General features: G+C 43.7%; 1 protein-coding gene across 4 annotated transcripts in view; it reads right to left on the bottom strand.

Annotated features, from left to right (window-relative positions):
• The window catches only part of LOC106568339 (tyrosine-protein kinase Fer), a 40,057-nt gene extending 17,466 nt beyond the window's left edge, over nucleotides 1-22,591 (bottom strand). For 2 of the 4 annotated variants that reach the window (XM_082960512.1, XM_082960514.1), the window contains exons 1-8: nucleotides 22,297-22,586; nucleotides 7,618-7,913; nucleotides 4,470-4,643; nucleotides 2,567-2,666; nucleotides 2,129-2,312; nucleotides 825-962; nucleotides 612-731; nucleotides 306-428 (exon numbers count right to left, since the gene is read on the bottom strand). In XM_082960512.1, the coding sequence (XP_082816638.1) occupies nucleotides 306-428; nucleotides 612-731; nucleotides 825-962; nucleotides 2,129-2,312; nucleotides 2,567-2,666; nucleotides 4,470-4,643; nucleotides 7,618-7,827 (1,049 nt within the window). In that variant the 5' untranslated portion in view covers nucleotides 7,828-7,913; nucleotides 22,297-22,586. Of the gene's footprint in view, nucleotides 1-305; nucleotides 429-611; nucleotides 732-824; nucleotides 963-2,128; nucleotides 2,313-2,566; nucleotides 2,667-4,469; nucleotides 4,644-7,617; nucleotides 7,914-8,082; nucleotides 8,240-9,724; nucleotides 9,823-22,296 lie in introns of those variants that run through there. The other 2 variants (XM_014138600.3, XM_082960513.1) reach the window with 2 other exon arrangements.
• Between the last annotated feature and the right edge of the window lie 1,690 nt (nucleotides 22,592-24,281).

The raw sequence follows: 24,281 nt of genomic DNA, 5'->3' as shown, positions 1-24,281 counted from the left end.
CTGAAATATGTGCTGAGCCCTGTGCTACAGACATAGCTCTGTCTATTGTACCCTGTCCGCCTCAATGAACCTTCACATCATTCATGCTCCTAGAGTTAGATCATGGCCAATCGGGCTTCTTAGAAACAACGACAAACTTGGAATCTATTAAGCTAGTCGCTAATGGTCTCTGTTGTTATTGTTTAATGGCATGTGTACAACTGAAAGCCATGAGATTGAGGAAAACATCTAACACATGCTATGGGAGATCATCTTATCCAGAATGCAAGAATCATTAGAGCTGTATTGTTATGGTAGCAACGTACTCAGACTTCTTTTCACATGTTTTGGTGGACTCATCGAGCTTGTTTTCCAAGTCTTGCATGAGATCCTCCTTGGTGCGTAGACTCTGCTGAGTGAGGCCCAGCTCATCTGATGTGGATTTCAGCCTGCGGAAGGAGATACAGTGGATTAAAGTGTATCTGACCTTTGACACAATCAGTCAGCCAGTCAATAGCAGATGCTGTACGGCTTGATTCCTCGCACCCTCCTCTCACCTTTTCAAAACGTCAGAGAATGAGATAAGGTTAATGAGGGCAATACTCTCCTCCCTTCATACATGTTCTACTCACATCGCTTGTAAACTGTCTGCAGTCAAATTGTTCCATAGGATCTCGTTTGCTTGAAGATTCTCGGTTTCCTCCAACAGTGAAACGTCAAATTCTACATTTGGTTCTTTGGTTTCTGGAGACCTGGAAGATGATGATACTTCATGTTAACCAAAATTAGAAATTGAAATAAAGTACTGTTATTAACATTTCAACGGCCTTAAACTAAAAGCCTACCTGTGAACCTCAATGAAGTGTTCATACTCTGACACAGGATCAATTTGGTCGATGGAGGTGTGGATTTCTTTGTGGACTTTCACTATTTCATCAGTTAAGAGACTGGTTATTTCACTGTATTCCTCCAAAATCCCCTTCCTGAAAATGACGGAACAGTCAGAAAATCTTTTATTTTTTTTAAATACATAAATCAAGGTTAAAATTGAGGTAAGCGTATGCTCAGTATATGAAAGGTTTAAAAACACACATTTGCGTGACTCGAGGATCACACAGTGTCACGTCCAGACCATAGTAAGATGTTATTTTCTATGGTAGAGTAGGTCAGGGCGTGACGGGGGTGTTTTGTGTTTTTCTATGTTTTCTATTTCTATGTTCTTAGGTTCTAGTTTTTGTACTTCTATGTTGGTTTGTTTGGGATGACCTCCAATTGGAGGCAGCTGGTCCTCGTTGTCTATAATTGGAGATCATACTTAAGTAGTGTTTTTTCTTCCTGGGTTTTGTGGGTGATTATTTTTGAGTGGTGTTTGTTTCTCCTCTGCGTCACGGTTTGTTTTGTCAATTCAGTTTATTTATGTATTGCAAAGTTTCACAGATTAAATAAAATGTGGAACTACACGCACGCTGCACTTTGGTCCTCTCCTTTCGACAGCTGTAACACACAGATGGACAGCTCTGCGGGTTTATGAACAGGGATAGACACGTTGTCATTCTAAAACCCATTGTATTTCTCACTCAGTTCAGAAATATAATTTCAGTGGAGGAACTCTGAATTGTTCTCCTGTTATTAACATCTGTCTAAGACTTAAAAAACATTGTGATTAAAAACACAGCTTAAGCAGGACATTCTGAACAAGAGGGTGCCTCCGCCTCCTAGTAATCCTACGATCGCTATGAAATTATTGGATTAAGCCTCATCTGGGATCTAATCCCATGCGACAACAAGAAGAACCCTTGCAAATAGTTATTCATTTACGTATTACAATTTCCAAAGAATGTTTATGTCGCCTGACTTGTTAGGGCGTCACAGATCTGATGACTCATAACCTGCAGTGTGCTGCTGGACGTCTAGGATGGACACTGCAGAAAAGGAACACTCTGCACACAGTGGCATATGCACCCAAGTGAGTTCAACATTTCGACCCTTAGACCATCATCAGGGTTCAACCTAAGGGTCGAGACGTAACGAAGCAAAGCACATTCTACTTGTTCATCTACTTTAACCTTCAAGATATTCTCAAACTCATTGAATTCATCTTTACGGAGTGTATCCCTTGTTAATCTCTGCCGGAGCCACACACACTCACAGTGCACTGATCATCTCCTCCTGCATCTTCTGCAGGGAGTCGAGCAGGAGGGGCAGCGTGGTGTCGTGGTAGTGCTCCTGGTGGAGCTGGGCACTCCGCACCGCCAGCACGTACTGGTTGTGGAGGTTGTGAAGCTTCATAGTGGCCTTGTCGTAACGCTCCCTCGCCTTCTCCGGCTCCTTGCCTGAAAACAAACCCAACAAGTGCTGTGCTGCTGGTTTGTCTGGAGGAGGTTTAATATGGTTGTGCCTCATCATCCGCCTCCCAAGACATGTCAGTCATATGATCTCCCTCTGCAGGGTTTGGTGATTCATGCATTAATGCACTTCAGCTGGTCTCTAATAAGACTTCATACATTTCCTCCAAGATAAACTGCACTACTATGAATCATTACATTAAACTAATATTTTTCTGTAAATAATCAGGAGAAATTCTTACCTTTCACCATTGCGTCTCTGTATTTTTCTTTGGCACTGTGGGCATCCTTTGTTAATTGTCTGTAGGTGCCTTTTAACTTTTCTAGGTCGCTTTTCGTCACCTAGGAGATCATATCGGAAACATCACATCCTCTAGTACAGTGGTTCCCAAACTTGTTATAGTCCCGTACCCCTTCAAACATTCAACCTCCAGCTGCGTACCCCTCTAGCACCAGGGTCAGTGCACTCTACAATGTTGTTTTTTGCCATCATTGTAAGCCTGCCACACACACACTATACGATACATTTATTAAACATAAGAATGAGTGTGAGTTTTTGTCACAACCCAGCTCGTGGGAAGTGACAAAGAGCTCTTATAGTACCAGGGCACAAATAATAATATAATAATTATCAATCATTTTACTCTTTATTTAGCCATCTTACATATAAAACCTTAATTGTTCATCAGAAATGGTGAATAACTCACCACAGGTTAATGAGAAGGGTGTGCTTGAAAGGATGCACATAACTCTGCAATGTTGGGTTGTATTGGAGAGAGTCTCAGTCTTAAATCATTTTCCACACACAGTCTGTGTCTGTATTTAGTTATCATATTAGTGAGTGCCGAGAATCCACTCTCACATAGGTACGTGGTTGCAAAGGGCATCAGTGTCTTAGCATGATTTGCCCAGGCAGGATTCTCTGACCACAGCCCAATCCAGAAACCTGGCAGTGGCTTCTGATTAAATTACATTTTCACAGAACCGCTTGTTGCAATTTTGATGAGGCTCTCTTGTACAGATATCGGTAAGTGGACTGGAGAAAGGGATAATGAATCCAGTTGTTTGTGTCGTCCGTTTTGGGAAAGTACCTGCGTAATTGCGTCCCCAGCTGACTCAGGTGCTTCGCTATATCACATTTGACATTGTCCGTAAGCTTGAGTTCATTTGCACAAAAAAATCATACAATGATGGAAAGACCTGTGTGTTGTCCTTGTTAATGCAAACAAAGAGCTCCAACTTCTTAATCATAGCCTAAATTTTGTCCCGCACATTGAATATAGTTGTGGAGAGTCCCTGTAATCCTTGATTCAGATTATTCAGGCGAGAAAAAACATCACCCAGATAGGCCAGTCGTGTGAAACAAGTGAAAATTATGGTCAGTAAAGAAAACTTTAAGCTTGTATCAATTCAAAAAAACGTGTCTTGATAACCAGCGCACTTCTGTATGTTGTAAAAGCGTTACATGGTCACTGCCCATATCATTGCATAATGCAGAAAATATATGAGAACTCAGTTGCCTTGCTTTAACAAAGTTAACCATTTTCACTGTAGTGTCCAAAACGTCTTTCAAGCTGTCAGGCATTCCCTTGGCAGCAAGAGCCTCTCGGTGGATGCTGCCGTGTACTCAAGTGGCGTCGGGAGCAATTGCTTGCTTACCACTCCACTATGTCTCCCTGTCATGGCTTTTGCGCCATCAGTACAGATACCGACACATCTGGACCAAGTCCATTTGATGTCACAAAGCTGTCCAGTACTTTAAAAAATATCCTCTCCTGATGTCCTGGTTTGCAGTGGTTATTTCAATGGACAAAATGTTTTGCTTTTCTTCCAAAAACAAGGACATTTCTAAGTGACCCCAAACTTTTGACCGGTAGTGTGTGTGTGTATAAATATATACACACACACACACACTTTGTGTGTATATATGTGAATCACATTTTTATTTGGCGTACCCCAGTTTGGGAATACCTGCTCTAGTCAAAGAAAAACCTGTCCTGATCTAACTGCAAGATTAGCATTTTAGCGACAACATATGAAACACCCTGTCAACAATGCCCCATATCACCACAAATAAAGTCACTACACAGGAAAGACAATGAAGCAGGAGTAGGATAAATGTGTGTGTTTGTGGGTATACAGTACCTTGTTCATCTCGGACTCGATCTGTGTGTGGATGCTCTGGTAGCTCTTCTTAACCTGCTGCTTGTCTTTGATCATCATGGTGAGTCTGTGCAGAGGGCCCGAGTTCAGCTCCTCCGCGTGACACTTCATGATCTGACTCAGCTGTTCTGTCTGCTGGACCATGTGGGCCCAAGACTGGAGAGATGGGAGAGGAAGAAAAGAGAAAGATAGAAGAGGGAGACAGAGGGAGAGAGAGAGGGAGAGGTAGAGAGGAAGCGGATTGAGAGAGGGAGAGGTAGAGAGGAAGCGGATTGAGAGAGGAAGCGGATTGAGAGAGGGAGAGAGGAAGCGGATTGAGAGGGAGGGAGGGAGGGAGCGGATCAAGAGAGAGGGAGCGGATCGAGAGAGGGAGGGAGGGAGCGGATCGAGAGAGGGGATTGAGAGAAAGAGGGGGAGGGAGCGAGAGAGAGAGGGAGCGGATTGAGAGAGCGCGAGAGGGAGGGAGAGAGCGAGAGGGAGGGAGAGAGAGAGCGCGAGAGAGAGGGAGAGAGAGAGCGAGAGGGAGAGCGAGAGGGAGACGGAGCGAGAGAGGGAGCGAGGGATAGCGTGAGAGAGCGCGAGAGAGCGAGAGAGAGAGCGAGCGAGAGAGGGAGGGAGAGAGCGAGGGAGAGAGCGAGGGGGAGAGCGAGGGGGAGAGCGAGGGGGAGAGCGAGGGGGAGAGCGAGGGGGAGAGCAAGGGGGAGAGCGAGGGGGAGAGAGAGGGGGAGAGAGAGGGGGAGAGAGGGAGAGAGAGCGAGCGAGAGAGGGAGAGAGAGCGAGCGAGCGAGGGAGAGAGAGCGAGCGAGGGAAAGAGAGCGAGCGAGAGAGGGAAAGAGAGCGAGAGAGAGAGGGAGAGAGAGCGAGCGAGAGAGGGAAAGAGAGCGAGCGAGAGAGGGAAAGAGAGCGAGCGAGAGAGGGAGGGAGCGAGCGAGCGAGGGAGAGCGAGAGAGAGCGAGGGAGAGAGCGAGAGAGGGAGGGAGAGAGCGAGAGAGGGAGGGAGAGCGCGAGAGAGGGAGGGAGAGAGCGAGAGAGGGAGGGAGAGAGCGAGAGAGGGAGGGAGAGAGCGAGCGAGGGAGGGAGAGCGAGGGAGGGAGAGAGCGAGGGAGGGAGAGAGCGAGGGAGGGAGGGAGAGAGCGAGCAAGGGAGGGAGGGAGAGAGCGAGGGAGAGAGCGAGAGAGGGAGAGCGAGAGAGCGAGAGAGAGGGAGAGCGAGAGAGAGGGAGAGAGAGGGAGAGAGAGGGAGAGGGAGAGAGAGAGAGAGAGAGGGAGGGAGAGAGGGAGAGAGAGAGGGAGAGAGAGAGGGAGAGAGGGAGGGAGAGAGGGAGAGCGAGAGAGGGAGAGCGAGAGAGGGAGAGCGAGAGAGGGAGAGCGGGAGGGAGCAAGAGGGAGGGAGCAAGAGAGAGAGGGAGCGAGAGAGAGAGGGGGAGCGAGCGGGAGCGAGAGAGAGCGAGAGAGAAAAAGGGAGGGAGCGAGAGAGAGCGAGAGAGAGGGGGAGCGAGAGAGAGAGAGGGAGGGGGAGCGAGAGAGAGAGAGGGGGAGCGAGAAAGAGAGAGGGGGAGCGAGAAAGAGAGAGGGGGAGCGAGAAAGAGAGAGGGGGAGCGAGAGAGAGAGAGAGAGCGAGCGAGCGGGACAGAGGGAGCGAGCGAGCGGGATAGATGGAGCGAGCGAGCGGGACAGAGGGAGCGAGCGAGCGGGACAGAGGGAGCGAGCGAGCGGGACAGAGGGAGCGAGCGAGCGGGACAGAGGGAGCGAGCGAGCGGGAGAGAGGGAGCGAGCGAGCGGTGGAGAGGGAGCGAGCGAGCGGTGGAGAGGGAGCGAGCGAGCGGTGGAGAGGGAGCGAGCGAGCGGTGGAGAGGGAGCGAGCGAGCGGTGGAGAGGGAGCGAGCGAGCGGTGGAGAGGGAGCGAGCGAGCGGTGGAGGGAGCGAGCGGTCGGGAGCGAGCGAGCGAGCGGTGGAGAGGGAGGGAGCGAGCGAGCGGTGGAGAGGGAGGGAGAAGGCGAGCGGTGGAGAGGGAGGGAGAAGGCGAGCGGTGGAGAGGGAGAGAGCGAGCGAGCGGTGGAGAGGGAGCGAGCGAGCGGTGGAGAGGGAGCGAGCGAGCGGTGGAGAGGGAGCGAGCGAGCGGTGGAGAGGGAGCGAGCGAGCGGTGGAGAGGGAGCGAGCGAGCGGTGGAGAGGGAGCGAGCGAGCGGTGGAGAGGGAGCGAGCGAGCGGTGGAGAGGGAGCGAGCGAGCGGTGGAGAGGGAGCGAGCGAGCGGTGGAGGGAGCGAGCGAGCGGTGGAGAGGGAGCGAGCGAGCGGTGGAGAGGGAGCGAGCGAGCGAGCGAGCGGTGGGGAGCGAGCGAGCGAGCGGTGGAGAGGGAGGGAGCGAGCGAGCGGTGGAGAGGGAGGGAGCGAGCGAGCGGTGGAGAGGGAGGGAGCGAGCGAGCGGTGGAGAGGGAGGGAGCGAGCGAGCGGTGGAGAGGGAGGGAGCGAGCGAGCGGTGGAGAGGGAGGGAGCGAGCGAGCGGTGGAGAGGGAGGGAGCGAGCGAGCGGTGGAGAGGGAGGGAGCGAGCGAGCGGTGGAGAGGGGGGAGGGAGCGGGAGAGGGGGTGGGAGAGAGGGGGGAGGGAGGGAGTGTGAGAGAGGGGGGAGGGAGGGAGTGTGAGAGAGGGGGGAGGGAGCGAGAGAGAGGGGGGAGGGAGGGGGAGGGGGAGGGAGGGGGGAGAGAGGGGGGAGGGAGCGAGAGAGAGGGGGGAGGGAGGGAGAGAGAGGGGGGAGGGAGGGAGAGAGAGGGGGGAGGGAGCGAGAGAGGGAGCGAGAGAGGGAGCGAGAGAGGGAGAGAGAGAGGGAGAGAGAGAGGGGGGAGGGAGAGAGAGAGGGAGAGAGAGAGGGGGGAGGGAGGGAGCGAGCGAGAGAGAGGGAGCGAGAGAGGGAGCGAGAGAGGGAGCGAGAGAGGGAGCGAGAGAGAGGGAGGAACGTGAGAGTCGGGGAGCGCGAGAGGGGTAGAGATGGAGGGAGCGAAAGAAAGAGGTTCAGCAAAGCACCATGTTCTATCTCACCTTAAAGACATTACAGATGTAGTCTGTGTTGACACTTGTGTCTGTACTGTATACATGAATATATCTGTATTTCTGAATTGATGTGTTTGTGTTTACCTTGGAGACATTGCTGATGTAGTCCATCTGGGAGGAGTTGTCGTGCTTGTCCACCTGCTGGCTGATGTTGAGGAGGAGAGAGGCGTACTCCTTGTCGCTCTTCACCCGTAGCGTCATGAAGCGCTTCACCGTCTCCAGCAGCTTCAGCTCCCAGTCCTGCAGCTTCAACAGCCCGTCGTGGGAGTTCCCCAGGTCCCGTCCGAACCCCATCGTCCCTCTTCCTCACGACACGCTATTTAGTCTCACACTTCAACAAGCCGGGAGGATGGATAGTCACCCTCAGTTCTGCATCTTTCCTGGAAGGAGGATTGAGGCAAATCAGTGGAGGCTGCTGAGGGGAGGACGGGCTCATAACAATGTCTGGAACGGAGTCAATGGAATGGCATCAACCTCCTGTGAGGCACATACAGAAACTATAATAAATGTGTAAAACATTTTGCACAAATTACAGCAAATTGATAGCACCTGTCCTGGTCGACAAAGGCAAACTGCTTGTTGAATGTTGGTTAGTCACTAGTTGCAGACAGTTGGAAGGTTTTCTATGAATTAGCCTAAATAAAAGGTACTCCTTTGATTAGCCTAACCCTTTATAGACTGCAACAACCTTCTGATGCAAGAGGCAGAGTTTTCTGAAATAAAGACCCACAATGAAGGAAGGGGAGGGCGACCAGCTTAGTTTAGGAAGTGGGTGGGCGAACAGTGAAGCGGCCAAAACAAAATGGTAACAAATTCATGTAGGCTACCTAACCTCACCATCCCTCATCTCTGCTCTCATGTAACTATTTATAGGCCTACCACAGTAAGACATTGAAACAGAGTCAATAGAGACCAGAAACGGTAGTTACAGTACAACAACAGGATGTAGGCTAGTCTAATGTCAGATAGGGAGGTAAACCTTCAGAGACGAGGCAGATTATAAAACAGACAATCACTCTACCTCTACTACTACTAGACTGCCTATTTAATCTGGCTTTAAACCTCAGGGGGGGAAAGCTTATTATCTCCAAGTCAGATGCCTTCTGTTCTGCTCCAGTGTCTCACACTGAAGACTTTTAACGTGCTGATAAATAACGTAGGCTCCAAGAACATCTTGAAAACTTCAACTACCAGTTTTGGAAGTTAAATAGTGGGGCAAACACCATTTGTCAAAGATGCACCAAGCGCGCCAGAGACTAGAAAAATGTGCCTTTCTATTGGGAATGTTGTTGTGTATATCCCAGTCAGATCACATATGCCATTGCCTAATTGGAAGGTAACGTCTTCAAATAGTCTGCCTTGATCTAATATGTGAAAACTCTTAAGAGAAACCCTTATGAGAATGGAGCGGCTGGAATTCAAAGTAGTATAACCTAAACAAGAACAGCCTATAACCTAATCTGAAACAGCCTTATTCGGCAAGTAGACAAACTTGTGCCATAAATGGGTCATAGCATGAACACTAGGACAAGTACAACAATAGAGGCTACTAAGCCAACACAAAACATCCTCCACATTCAGAAAACATTTTAAGTTATGCATTCTCAAAATTATAACAATACAGAAGACCATGTGAATTGTATTTAGGCTGTCCGTGCAAAATCAAGTGGAATAAGTGTCAGTGACATGGCAGATGTGGTCACAGTAAAACATGAACTTATTAATTCACTGCCAAAGGAATTAAAAATATATGTAATTTTACCATGCACGAGTCGCAGGCTATAAAAGAAGATGAAGGAAATGACTCCACTGTACAGTGTGAGCACTGAGACTATACAGAGTTATTAGCTAATGTCTCTGGTTTATTCCAAAACCAGTTCAAAGTTCAAAATGCAATTACAGAAGCTGGATCAGAAGCAAATCTTTCACAGTTGAAAGAATAAACATAAACATAACCTCAAAAATGATAGCAAACCCTATTAAACTGACACAGTAGGCTACTAAAAGTCTACTAGCTAAACAGGGACAGGGCCATTTTAGAAAAGCTTTTGTAACAATAGCAATTTTGCAAAACTTGATCACCTGTCCCTCACATTACTGTGAACACTTACATTCCCTTTAATGGTGGCTTTGAACACTTACTTGTAGCCAAAAACATCACCACACACAGAGTGTTTTCTAGAACACCTACTTTAAGATACAGGGAGCATCTTCAGTAGCACACCAGGCTAGTGTTCAAGTGATCAGCGGCCCACGTAACTGCCACCAACAAGCATCATGAGAAGAAGGCTGAAAGGAAACCACAATGTGATTATAATGCAGAAAGATGTAGGCCTATTCAAGTCATGAGACACATTGAGTAGCCTACAATATGGAAATGTTGTGGGGCGGCTACCTATTCTCAAACATCTTAGGCTAGGCCTATATGACAAAAATGAAAAACTGGATAGTGGGTCATTGCACTTCAAAAAGCACAAAAAAGAGGATTTTGACACCGACCATCTCAGATTGTTCAGAAACCGTTTCTGTAGTTAGAAACAGATCAGTATTACTGCAACAGTATTTTGTTGAAATATAATTTGTTCTCTGAGAAATTAACCTAATTGATTGCACCCATTTGGCCATTTTAATTTATAGGATTCATATAATATTCAAGAATTGTTGTACCTAACATCTGATTTGGACTAATATATATATAGATGGCCATATAAAAACTCAAAATGTTGGACACACCTAGTCATTCAAGAGATTCTTTATTTTTACTATTTTCTACATTGTAGAATAATAGTGAAGACATCAAAACTAGAGGTTGACCGATTATGATTTTTCAACGCCGATACCAATTATTGGCGGGCCGAAAAAGCCGATACCGATTAATCGGCCGATTATTACAAATAAAACAATGACAATTACAACAATACTGAATGAACACTTATTTTAACTTAATATAATACATCAAAATCAATTTAGCCTCAAATAAATAATGAAACATGTTCAATTTGGTTTAAATAATGCAAAAACAAAGTGTTGGAGAAGAAAGTAAAAGTGCAATATGTGCCATGTAAAAAAGCTAACGTTTAAGTTCCTTGCTCAGAACATATGAAAGCTGGTGGTTCCTTTTAACACTAGTCTTCAATATTCCCAGGTAAGAAGTTTTAGGAATTATAGGACTATTTCTCTTTATACGATTTGGGCTCGAACCAGGAACACATCGACAACAGCCACCCTCGAAGCAGCGTTACCCATGTAGAGCAAGGGGGAAAACTACTCCAAGTCTCAGAGCAAGTGATGTTTGAAACGCTATTAGCGCGCACCCGGCTAACTAGCTAGCTATTTCACATCGGTTACACCAGCCTAATCTTGGGAGTTGACAGGCTTGAAGTCATAAACAGCGCAATGCATTGCGAAGGGCTGCTGGCAAATGCACGAAAGTGCTGTTTGAATGAACGCTTACGAGCCTGCTGCTGCCTACCATCGCTCAGTCAGACTGCTCTATCAAATCAGACTTAATTATAACATAATAACACACAGAAATACGAACCTTAGGTCATAAATATGGTCGAATCCGGAAACTATCATCTCGAAAACAAAATGTTTATTCTTTCAGTGAAATACGGAACCGTTCCGTATTTTTTCTAACGGGTGGCATCCCTAAGTCTAAATATTCCTGTTACATTGCACAACCTTTAATGTTATGTCATAATTACGTAAAATTCTGGCAAATTAGTTCGCAACGAGCCAGGCAGCCCAAACTGTTGCATATACCCTGACTCTGCGTGCAATGAACGCAAAATGACACAATTTCACCTGGTTAATATTGCCTGCTAACCTGGATTTCTTTTAGGTAAATATGCAGGTTTAAAAATATATACCGTAATTTCCGGACTATAAGCCGCAACTTTTGTCCCACGCTTTGAACCTCGCGGCTTAAACAATGACGCGGCTAATATATGGATTTTTCCCGCTTTCAATTTATTTATTTTTAAAACACATTCTGTGACGTGCTCAGTTTTTTGGCGGCATGAAGCTTTCATTAGACCAATGAAATTGCCGAACGGGTTAAGGTCAAGCAACTTTTTTGTTTACTGTTTAGATTAAATTGAGCGCTCTCAAACTTCCCATCATTCTGATTACGGTAGTCATTTTACGTTAAAGCCTATTTATTTTTGTTACAAGCCGTGTTTCGTTAAAGCCTATTTATTTTTGTTACAAGCCGTGTTTCGTTAAAGCCTATTTATTTTTGTTACAAGCCGTGTTTCGTTAAAGCCTATGTAAAGTTCATTTGTTTCAATGTACCGGTAGGCACCTGCGGCTTATAGACATGTGCGGCTTATTTATGTTCAAAATAATAATTTTTTTTAAATTCAGTGGGTGCGGCTTATATTCAGGTGCGCTCAATAGTCCGGAAATTACGGTACTTCTGTGTATTGATTTTAAGAAAGGCATTGATGTTTACGGTTAGGTACAGTCGTGCAACGATTGTACTTTTTTCGCAAATGCGCTTTTGTTAAATCATCCCCCGTTTGGCGAAGTCGGCTGTCTTTGTTAGGAAGAAATAGTCTTCACAGTTCGCAACGATCCAGGCGGCCCAAACTGCTGCATATACCTTGACCCTGTTTGCAAGAGAAGTGACACATTTTCCCTAGTTAAAATAAATTCATGTTAGCAGGCAATATTAACTAAATATGCAGGTTAAAAAATATATACTTGTGTATTGATTTTAAGAGAGGCATTGATGTATATGGTTGGAGAAACATGTACCTAAACGATTATATGCAACGCAGGACAGGCTAGATAAACTAGTAATATCATCAACCATGTGTAGTTAACTAGTAATTATGATTGATTGTTTTTTATAATATAGGTTTAATGCTAGCTAGCAACTTACCTTGGCTTCTTACTGCATTCGCGTAACAGGCAGGCTCCACGTGGAGTGCAATGTAAAGCAGGTGGTTAGAGCGTTGGACTAGTTAACCGTAAGGTTGCAAGATTGAATCCCCGAGCTGACAAGGTAAAAATCTGTCGTTCTGCCCCTGAACAAGGCAGTTAACCTGTTGGGGATAGGGGGCAGTATTTGCACGGCCGGATAAAAAACGTACCCGATTTAATCTGGTTACTACTCCTGCCCAGTAACTAGAATATGCATATAATTGTTTGCTTTGGATAGAAAACACCCTAAAGTTTCTAAAACTGTTTGAATGGTGTCTGTGAGTATAACAGAACTCATATGGCAGGCCAAAACCTGAGAAGATTCCAAACAGGAAGCGCCCTCTCTGACCATTTCTTGGCCTTCTTTGTCATCTCTATCCAAAACAAAGGATCTCTGCTGTAACGTGACATTTTCTAAGGCTCCCATAGGCTCTCAGAAGGCGCCAGAACGTTGAATCATGACTCTGCAGTTACTGGCTGAAAAAAAGTAGCGCGTTTGGGTAGTGGCTGGTTACAGTACTGTGAGACTCAGGCGCGTGCCCGAGTCGACCTCATGCTTTGTTTTCTTTCGTCTGTTTACCTAAACGCAGATTCCCGGTCGGAATATTATCGTTTTTTTACGAGAAAAATGGCATAAAAATGGATTTTAAACAGCGGTTGACATGCTTCGAAGTACGGTAATGGAATATTTAGAATTTTTTTGTCACAAATTGCGCCATGCTCGTGACCCTTATTTACACTTCGGATAGTGTCTTGAACGCACGAACAAAACGCCGCTATTTGGATATAACGATGGATTATTTTGGACCAAACCAACATTTGTTATTGAAGTAGCAGTCCTGGGAGTGCATTCTGACGAAGAACACCAAAGGTAATCAAACTTTTGTAATAGTAAATCGGAGTTTGGTCAGGGCTAAACTTGGTGGGTGTCTAAATAGCTAGCCGTGATGGCTGGGCTATGTACTCAGAATATTGCAAAATGTGCTTTCACCGAAAAGCTATTTTAAAATCGGACACCTCGATTGCACAAAGGAGTTCTGTATCTATAATTCTTAAAATAAATTGTTATGTTTTTTGTGAACGTTTATCCTGAGTAATTTAGTAAATTCACCGGAGGTTTGCGGGGGGTATGCTAGTTCTGAACGTCACATGCTAATGTAAAAAGCTGTTTTTTTATATAAATATGAACTTGATTGAACAAAACATGCATGTATTGTATAACATAATGTCCTAGGTGTGTCATCTGATGAAGATCATCAAAGGTTAGTGCTGCATTTAGCTGTGGTTTGGATTTATGTGACATTATATGCTAGCTTGAAAAATGGGTGTCTGATTATTTCTGGCTGGGTACTCTGCTGACATAATCTAATGTTTTGCTTTCGTTGTAAAGCCTTTTTGAAATCAGACAGTGTGGTTAGATTAACGAGAGTCTTGTCTTTAAAATGGTGTAAAATAGTCATATGTTTGAGAAATTGAAGTAATAGCATTTCTAAGGTATTTGAAAATCGCGCCACGGGATTACACTGGCTGTTGCGTAGGTGGAACGATTTCGTCCCACCTAGCCCAGAGAGGATAAGTGTGCCTTGAATTCTAAATAAATCACTGACAGTGTCACCAGCAAAGCACCCCCACACCATCACACCTCTTACTCAATGCTTCACGGTGGGAACCACACATGCAGAGTTCATCCGTTCACCTACTCTGTGTTTCACAAAGACATCTCAAATTTGGACTCATCAAACCAAAGAACAGATTTCTACCGGTCTAATGTCCATTGCTCGTGTTTCTTGGCCCAAGCAAGTCTCTTCTTATTATTGGTGTCCTTTAGTAGTGGTTTCTTTGCAGCAATTTGATCCATGAAGGCCTGATTCACACAGTCTCCTCTGAACAGTTGATGTTGAGATGTGTCTGTTACTTGAACTCTGTGAAGCATTTATTTGGGCTTCAATTTCTGAGACTGGTAACTAATGAACTTATCCTCTGCAGCAGAGGTAACTCTGGGTCTTCCTTTCCTGTGGCGGCCCTCATGAGAGCCAGTTTCATCACAGCGCTTGATGGTTTTTGCGACTGCAGTTGAAGAAACGTTCAAAGTTATTGAACATTTCCAGATTGACTGACCTTCATGTCATAAAGTAATGATGGACTGTCGTTTCTCTTTGCTTACTTTTGCTATTCTTGCCATAATATGGACTTGGTGTTTTACCAAATAGGGCTACCTTCTGTATACCACCCCTACCTTGTCACTACACAACTAATTGGCTCAAACGCATTAAGAAAGAAAGAAATTCCACAAATTAACTTTGGGGCGGCAGGTAGCATAGTGGTTAGAGTGTTGGGCCAGTAACTGAAAGGTTGCTGGATTGAATCCCTGAGTTGACAAGGTAAAAATCTGTCATTCTGCCCCTGAACAAGGCAGTTAACCCACTGTTCCCTGGTAGGCCGTCAATGTTAAATACAAATTTGTTCTTAACTGACTTGCCTAGTTAAATAAAAAAATACCTGTTAATTGAAATGCATCCCAGGTGACTACCTCATGAAGCTGCTTGACAGAATACCAAGAGTGTGCAAAACTGTCATCAATGCAAAGGGTGGCTACTTTGAAGAATCTCAAATATTTGTTCAACACTTTTTTGGTTACTACATGATTCCATGTGTGTTATTTCTTAGTTTTGATGTCTCCACTATTATTCTACAATGTAGAAAATAGTAAAAATAAAGAAAAACCCTTGTATGACTAGGTGTGTCCAAACTTGTGACTTGTACACACACACACACACACACACATATATATATATATATGGGGGGAATAAAACCACCTGTGGCCCAGTTGGTGTGTCTGAGCTATTAAAGCCTTCACCTTTTTTATTTGACCTTTAATTAACTAAGCAAGTCAGTTAAGAACAAATTCTTATTTCCAATGATGGCCTACCAAAAGGCCTCCTGTGGGGACGGGGGCTGGAATTAAAAATACAAATACATTTTTTAAATATAGGACAAAAACACACATCACAACACTACATAAAGAGAGACCTAAGACAACATAGCATGGCAGCAACTTTTCACTGACACAAAATGGTTGAAGGGATGGTGGACCCTCAAACATTTCACATGGAAGGGGTTCCTCCACTATCAGGCAGGTACGGATCAATACTTAACCTATAAGGCCTAGAAAGACAACATTGAAAAGTAAGATCACAGGCTTGCATAACATAGTGAGTCACCCACAATAAAGAAATAGCCTCTGACTGGCCGCCTAGTGAAAGTTCAAGAAGAGAGAGTTGTTTTTGATCAGACTTGTTGTGTCATGAGTCTGACACAAGTCTTACTTTTAACCCGTGTTTTCTAAAAGTACATATAGTAGTCAGTCAAATAGAAAAAGTAGCCAGCCACCCTCAGGGCCCAAATTGTTTGCAGAAGAAGCTATTTTGGGGGCCTCTGGTACATTCTAATGCCTTGATTTCATCTGAAACGCACAGCTAAATGAGTGAATATTTTGTCGAGTTTACCTCCTAGATTGGAAAAATGTGTTGTGGTATTGTTTATTTTTGTTTTGGATACTGTCTAGGTCTATATGATCAGGACTATTTTCGAAATAAGAGAACATTAAACCTGTCTTCTCTTGATATTAAAGTTTGATTTACAGTTTTACTACAAGATATGAATTGCCACAATGATGTTTGTTCTTGAAATTATGTATTTTATTAAAACAGAAAAATGAAGTAAATAACCCACATTATCTTTAAAAATACATTTATGGTTTTGATTTTCCTGGTTTCCGTTTCCTCAGTTTTTCACTCCAGAAACCCCCCCACACTTTTTTAATACAAAAACAAAATTGGATGTTCTAAGTCCACAACAATGCGTAAACCACATCAGGAGACCACTTTTGAGGTCTGGGAGAAAGAAAAAAAATCTGATCAATTTAGATTTTGGGGTGTAAATCACCCTTAATTTAAGTGTGCAATTAGCAAGAGGCTGTTGTATAGCAGTGTTTTGATGGTAGAGTTTGCCAAACAAATACCCACTGGATTGATGAAAATAATCATGATATTATTCTGCCAGGTAAGCATAGGCTACTTCGTATTAACATTTAATTGAGAATGTTTTTGGGAAAGCCTTTCCATCTATCAGAAGACTGTTTTCATTAGCATCATCGCTAATGGCTACACAAAGTGGTAGACATGTGCACTGCACACACGCACACTCGTTGCTTCTTCAGAAAGTTGCAGGAAATACAAATCCCTGAGGCACTCTGTTCATGTCTTATGATAAATAATTTGCCAAATTTTTCTATACATTTAGTTGATTCCCTGCTAAGGTCAATAAATGTTTGAATATTGTTGAATTCCATTTTAATGCCTGGATTCCACGAGGGCACTAATTGTCATATTTGGACCAGAATGAGGTTCTCCACTACCTACTATTCATGCAGTGATGATTCAACATCTTCATCAAATGGTTTTCAGAATTCATCTGCAGATAATCACCAAAAAGCCTACCAGTAGCAAACGCAAATTAGGGAGCCAAATAAACAACTCTCTCAACGATGCGATTCGGAAGGCTACACTGATTGACGAGATGAGTCATTCACTTAAGCGCCACTGTCTGGCACTCTAGGAAAGTACACCTAGGAAATCCTTTGGTTTACTTGTCTCGATGCGATACCATAGACATATAATCACATTGCATGAATGTCAAAGGGATATAGGATATCGACTTTATTCAGTAAGTTCGACAACTTTTATAAACTAATCAACACTTGCTGTTCAATTGTCAATCAACTCACAGTAAATAGCCTACTATGCGCCACGACTCCATGTGCCTGGCTATGTGAAACACGCAAAAAACAAATTAATGTGTCAGAAAACAATAATTAGGCTAAGTCGTAGATTGACACATTGTTAACACTTACATTACATGGGACATGCAAATTCACAAGCATCATGCTTATTTTTTATTTATTTCACCTTTATTTAACCAGGTAGGCTAGTTGAGAACAAGTTCTCATTTACAACTGCGACCTGGCCAAGATAAAGCATAGCAATTCGACACATACAACAACACAGAGTTACACATGGAATAAACAAAACATAGTCAATAATATAGTAGAACAAAAGAAAACAGAAAGTCTATATACAGTGAGTGCAAATGAGGTACGTTAAGGCAATAAATAGGCCATGGTGGCGAAGTAATTACAATATAGCAATTAAACACTGGAATGGTAGATGTGCAGAAGATGATGTGCTATTCGATACTAATGCAGAACGCCACAGGATGTTTTTGTGCTGGTCAAGGGCAGACAGGTCTGGAGTGAACCAAGGACTATTTCTATCCCTAGTTCTACATTTTTTGAGTGGGGCATGCTTATTTAAGATGGTGAGGAAGGCACTTTTAAAGAATAGCCAGGCATCATCTACTGACGGGATGAGGTCAATGTCATTCCAGGATACCCCGGCCAGGTTGATTAGAAAGGCCTGCTCGCAGAAGTGTTTTAGGGAGCGTTTGACAGTGATGAGGGGTGGTCGTTTGGTCGCAGACCGATTACGGATGCAGGCAATGATCGCTGAGATCTTGATTGAAAACAGCAGAGGTGTATTTGGAGGGCAAGTTAGTTAGGATGACATCTATGAGGGTGCCCGTGTTTATGAATTTGGGGTTGTACCTTGTAGGTTCATTGATCATTTGTGTGAGATTGAGGGCATCAAGCTTAGATTGTAGGATGGCTGGGGTGTTAAGCATGTCCCAGTTTAGGTCACCTAGTAGCACGAGCTCAGAAGATAGATGGGGGGCAATCAATTCACATATGGCATCGAGGGCACAGCTGGGGGCAGAGGGAGGTCTATAGCAAGCGGCAACAGTGAGAGACTTGTTTCTGGAAATGTGCATTTTTAGAAGTAAAGCTCGAATTGTTTGGGTACAGACTTGGATAGTAATACAGAACTCTGCAGGCTATCTTTGCAGTAGATTGCAACACCGCCCCCTTTGGCAGTTCTATCTTGGAGGAAAATGTTATAGTTATCGATGGAGATTTCAGGGTTTTTGGTGGTTTTCCAAAGCCAGGATTCAGACACGGCTAAGACATCCGGGTTGGCAGAGTGTGCTAAAGCAGTGAGTAAAACAAACTCGGGGAGTAGGCTTCTAATGTTAACATGCATGAAACCAAGGCTTTTACGGATACAGAAGTCAACAAATGAGAGCACCTGGGGAGTGGAGCCAGGCACTGCAGGACCTGGATTAACCCCTGCAGGACCTGGATTAACCTCCACATCACCAAAGGAACAGAGGAGAAGTAGGATAAGGGTACAGCTAAAGGCTATACGAACTGGCCGTCTAGCACGTTCGGAACAGAGAGTAAAAGGCGCAGGTTTCTGGGCACTCTCCCTCCTCCGTGTAAAGAAATACAACTGCAACCAGAGATATGTACAGTACCTTCGGAAAGTATTCAGACCCTTTGAGTTTTTCCACATTTTGTTAGGTTACAGCCTTATTCTAAAATTGATTAAATTGTTTTTTTCCTCATCAATCTACACACAATACCCCATAATGACAAAGCAAAAACTGGTTTAGAAAAGTTTGCTAATGCATAAAAAAAGTAAAAAACATTTACATAAGTATTCAGACCCTTTACTCAGTAATTTGTTGAAGCACCTTTGCCAGCGATTACAGCCTTGAGTCTTCATGGGTATGATGTTAAAAGCTTGGCACACGTGTATTTGGGGAGTGTCTCCTATTCTTCTCTGCAGATCCTCTCAAGCTCTGTCAGGTTGGACGGGGAGCGATGCTGCACAGCTATTTTCATCTCTCCAGAGATGTTCGATCGGGTTCAAGTCCGGGCTCTGGCTGGGCCACTCAAGGACATTCAGAGACTTGTCCCGAAGCCACTCCTGCATTGTCTTGGCTGTGTGCTTAGGATCGTTGTCCTGCTGGAAGGTGAACCTTCACCCCAGTCTGAGGTCCTGTGAGCTCTGGAGCAGGTTTTCATCAGGGATCCATCTGTACTTCGCTCCGTTCATCTTTGCCTTGATCCTGACTAGTCTCCCAGTCCCTGCCGCTGAAAGACATCCCCACAGCATGATGCTGCCACCACCATGCTTCATCGTAGGGACGGTGCCAGGTTTCCTCCAGGCGTGATGCTTGGCATTCTGACATGCACTGTCAACTTTGGGACCTTACATACACAGGTCTGTGCCTTTCCAAATCATGTCCAATCAATTTAATTTACCACAGGTGGACTCCACAATCAAGTTGTAGAAACATCTCAACGATGATCAATGGAAACAGGATGCACCTATCCTCAATTTCAAGTCTCAGAGCAAAGGGTCTGAATACTTATGTAAATAGGGTATTTCAGTTTACAAATTTTAATAAATGTTCTAACATTTCAACAAACATGTTTTCGCTTTGTCATTATGGGGTATTGTGTTTAGATTGTTGTGGACTTTAAAAAAAATGTAATCCATTTTATAATAAGGCTGTAACATAACAAAATGCGAAAAAAGTCAAGGGGTCTGAATACTTTCCTAAGGCACTCTATATAATAACAGAATACTCTTGTCTCTGACCTAACAATAGGAGTCATTGTCCCAAAGGCGGGAAGGTAGGTGACATGCTTAGGTCCAAAATAAGTCCATAGAAACAAATTTGGCAGAAATTGGACAGATTTTGTAAAGAGTGAAACTTCTCGCTTTGCCTCTCCCTCTCTGCTGCGTTTCCCTGTAAATCGCTTGCTTTGTGACTTACAGGCACCTATCCTATCAATAGATTGCTAAAACATTCATATCGTTCATTCTAGCGGGAGAGGGCTCGACGGACTAGCGAATCGAAACTTCAAAAGTTGCCTAGTTAAAGTTGCAATATGCAGAAACCGCTCCTCCATTTTCTGGTTGTTCAAATTCTAATAGTTTGCCTAATTTCAATTTGTGACAAAAACGAGCAATGTATAATGTAGAGCGGCATTGTACCATCTAAATCGCTCTTAAATATCTTTTCAATAAACAAAAATATTGTGTTTTCACCTTGTGTACAAAAGCAAAAGTAAAAGATGCAAAAACTAAACTAAAGAATGGGACGCATAGAAATAGCGTATATAGAATAGATCTACCAATTATTTTAGACTTGCTTCAACGAGAATGACATATCTATAACTCACATTTCTATGTGAATTCGGTTGGGTCGCCCAAAAAGTTGCTTTAATATGAAATGGAAAATGTATCTGGCTGAAAATTAGTCTGTAACCGGCTGATTAGCCGACAGACGGAGCTAGTGGAAAACACTGCTTTGACCTGACAGTATCTCGTGACACAACAACCAACCTTGTGTACAATAAAGACATTCAGCCAGTAGCCTACATTTTATAAGCCCACAGCTGTAGGAAACTTGTCAAACAACAAGTCAATGACTTGAAGATGAACAGCTATCTCAATTTCAGTAAATCGGTGGCCACAATGCCATTCTTTACATCTGGGTCTCCTTCCTCTCTAACGTGTGCCACAAATTGTGAGTCAAACCGTGTAGTTGAAGTTGTACACAGGAGTATGACAGTGAAATGTCTTCTTAATGTGAGGTTGCTATAATCCTCTTTCTCACCAGCAATAACACCATTAGGGTGGGTGGGTGATGGGCTGGCGGAGGGGACCATCAGTGGGAGTTAGCTAAACTCAACAAGGATTTGCTGCGCGCTATAGAACAGCAGTGGTGGTACTGCTGCTTGAATACCCCATCTGAGTGAGCAGTCTAGCAAAGGAATGTCCTCCGCATTCGGTTCACTGCTGTGACATGAAAGGGTCATGGAATACAAGGCTGACAGACATAAACAGTGTCCTGACTCCACCTGGTGATACATTATTTTCTAGACTTTATTTCATATCTAGCGTATGTTTGTAGCTTAATGTAGGCAGTAAGTGTATACAAACACTGTTAGGCTACGCTGTTTGTTAGAAAAATGCAATCTGTTAGCTATGATGGGAGAGAGCATATTGGACACAGCTGGCTGAGTGTGACAAGGGGTTTTGTAAAGTCCAGTTGGCTGGCTGTGACAAGGTTTTCTGGAGCTGCATCCGTTTCATCCGCCCATTTCGTGGCAATCCATGATACAGTACTTTACAGCACAGCAACTGTTTCTCAATAATACTGGCTATAATGTCAACAAGTTGTCATAGATGTCAAAACCATTGATGGAATACAATAACAATCACAATGAACTGTTTGCAAACTGACAACATAAGTTGCACTTTCACCTAAAATGGCCATTGAATACATGCCTACATGTTTCCCATCCTGAGGAAAGTTTTTGTGCATCAAAGGCATTAGAACAGAACATGCGCCAAAGCTCCTAATGTGGATGTGCCTCTTCTTACCAAACACGGTCCAGTAGCTAGCTAGCAAGAGTAAACTAAGCAGCTAAATATCTGAACATAATTTGATTCACATTGTCAAGCTGACTAACTAGCAAACTATCTTAGCATTAGCAGTTAGCTTGCTAGCTAGCTAACGCTACCCACATTGACATCGCCATTGTAAAACGTTTAGGGTGAAACCTTAACTATGTGACAACAAAAGTTTAATAAATAGTGTCTGCATTATTATAAAATGTTCCTATAACAATATCATGGGAAATTAATGAATCGGTGTTTTTATTAGCTATTACCTTGCTGGCTAACCCGCTAGGTAAAGTTAGCTATTCATGCTAATTTCGGTTGTCTGGACATTTTTTTTTCTCCAGGAAAAAAATCCTTAACCATTGCTCGAAAGTGTTTGTTCTCTAGCAAATATATCAAATCTACATGATCCCATTCAAATAGACAGTTGATACAATCAATGACAGACTGCACTCACTTTATTATGATAGTTTCTTTTCTCCTATTATTTCTCCTTGTCTCCTGATTTCTTGGTATTCCTCTTTTCTTTTGCTCGGCTGCCGGAGCTGGGATTCGGGAGGGGTTTCCGCTCTGGCTCTGTACGGGTCTGGTCTACCATAGGGCTATGACGTGTGTGTGTGTAAAATAATGTGTGTTTTAGGAAGAGATAGAAATGGTTAAATTACACAGCTCTGCTCCTAATATACATACATGCAAGCCCCAACGTCCATCACGTCACACACTCAGAAATCTTACGGTATACAGCTTCAATGTGCTCCATATATGCCCCTCTCTCCTCCCTACTCCTATGACTTCTTGTGTTTTTTAGGTAAGAAAACAAACATATTAATAGCTATTCATTAGCTCTTCAATAGGCTACAGTCCCCTCGAGTTTATGACTGAATTGTATGGCGGCATTTGTACAGGTTGCCTAGCAGTTAACGGCGGTGGGCCAGTAACCGAAAGGTCGCTGGTTCGAATTCCTGAGCTGACTTGGGAAAAAAAATCTGTCGATGTGTCTATGAGTAAGAAACTTAACCCTACTTGCTCCTGTAAATCGCTCTTTATAAGAGAGTCTGCTAAATGACTAAAATGTACAGTTGGGAGGCTTACTGTAAAGAATACTTATGAATCATCATTGACAAGGAACAAACTAAGAGTCAATTAACCTATTACTTGGTGTGAGAGTCTTATCAGTTACAAGTTTCTTAGCAATTATAGCTAATAACCTTATGTTACCACTTTCAGTTGGAAGAAACTACAGTAGTAATTTTGCCCACTACATACAATATAAATAAGTCCCCAAGGGTTCCAAAACTCCACTGTTCAAAAGTTTGGGGTCACTTAGAAATGTCCTTGTTTTTGAAAGAAAATGACATTTTTTGTCCATTTAAAATAACATCAAATTGATCACACATACAGTGTAGACATTGTTAATGTTGTAAATGACTATTGTAGCTGGAAACGGAAGATTTTCTAGGGAATATCTACATAGGTGTACAGAGGCTCATTATCAGCAACCATCACTCCTGTGTTCCAATGGCACATTGGGTTAACTAATCCAAGTTTATCATCTTAAAAGGCTAATTGATCATTAGAAAACCCTTTTGTAATTATGTTAGCACAGCTGAAAACTGTTGTTCTGATTAAAAAAGCAATAAAACTGCAATAACACTAGTTGAGCATCTGGAACATCAGCATTTGTGGGTTTGATTACAAGCTCAAAATGGCCAGAAACAAATAACTTTATTCTGAAACTCGTCAGTCTATTCTTGTTCTGAGAAATGAAGGCTATTCCATGTGAGAAATTGCCAAGAAACTGAAGATCTCGTACAACGCTGTGTACTACTCCCTTCACAGAACAGCGCTAACTGGCTCTAATCAAAATAGAAAGAAGAGTGGGAGGTCCCGGTGCACAACTGAGCAAGAGGACAAGTACATTACAGTGTCTAGTTTGAGAAACATTTGCCTCACAAGTCCTCAACTGGCAGCTTCATTAAATAGTACCCACAAAACACCAGTCTCAATGTCAACAGTGAAGAGGCGACTCCCGGATGCTGTCCTTCTAGGCACAGTTGCAAAAAGCCATATCTCAGACTGGCCAATAAAAATAAAATATGGGCAAAAGAACACAGACACTGGACAGAGGAAGATTGGAAAAAGGTGTTACGGACAGACTAATCTAAGTTTGAGGTGTTCGGATCACAAAGAAGAACATTCGTGAGACGCAGAAAAAATGAAAAGATGCTGGAGGAGTGCTTGATGCCATCTGTCAAGCATGGTGGAGGCAATGTGAGGGTCTGGGGGTGCTTTGGTGTTGGTAAAGTGGGAGATTTGTACAGGGTAAAAGGGAGGCTTACACTCCACTTTGCAACGCCATGACGCACCCTGTGGATGGCGCTTAATTGGAGCCAATTTCCTCCTACAACAGGACAATGACCCAAAGCACAGCTCCAAACTATG

The sequence above is a fragment of the Salmo salar genome, chromosome 13 (genome assembly GCF_965601325.2).
Source record: "Salmo salar chromosome 13, fSalSal1, whole genome shotgun sequence".
NCBI lineage: Eukaryota > Metazoa > Chordata > Actinopteri > Salmoniformes > Salmonidae > Salmo > Salmo salar.
The sequence above is the reverse complement of the archived record's forward strand: the minus strand, read 5'-3'. Positions and strand labels throughout refer to the sequence as shown.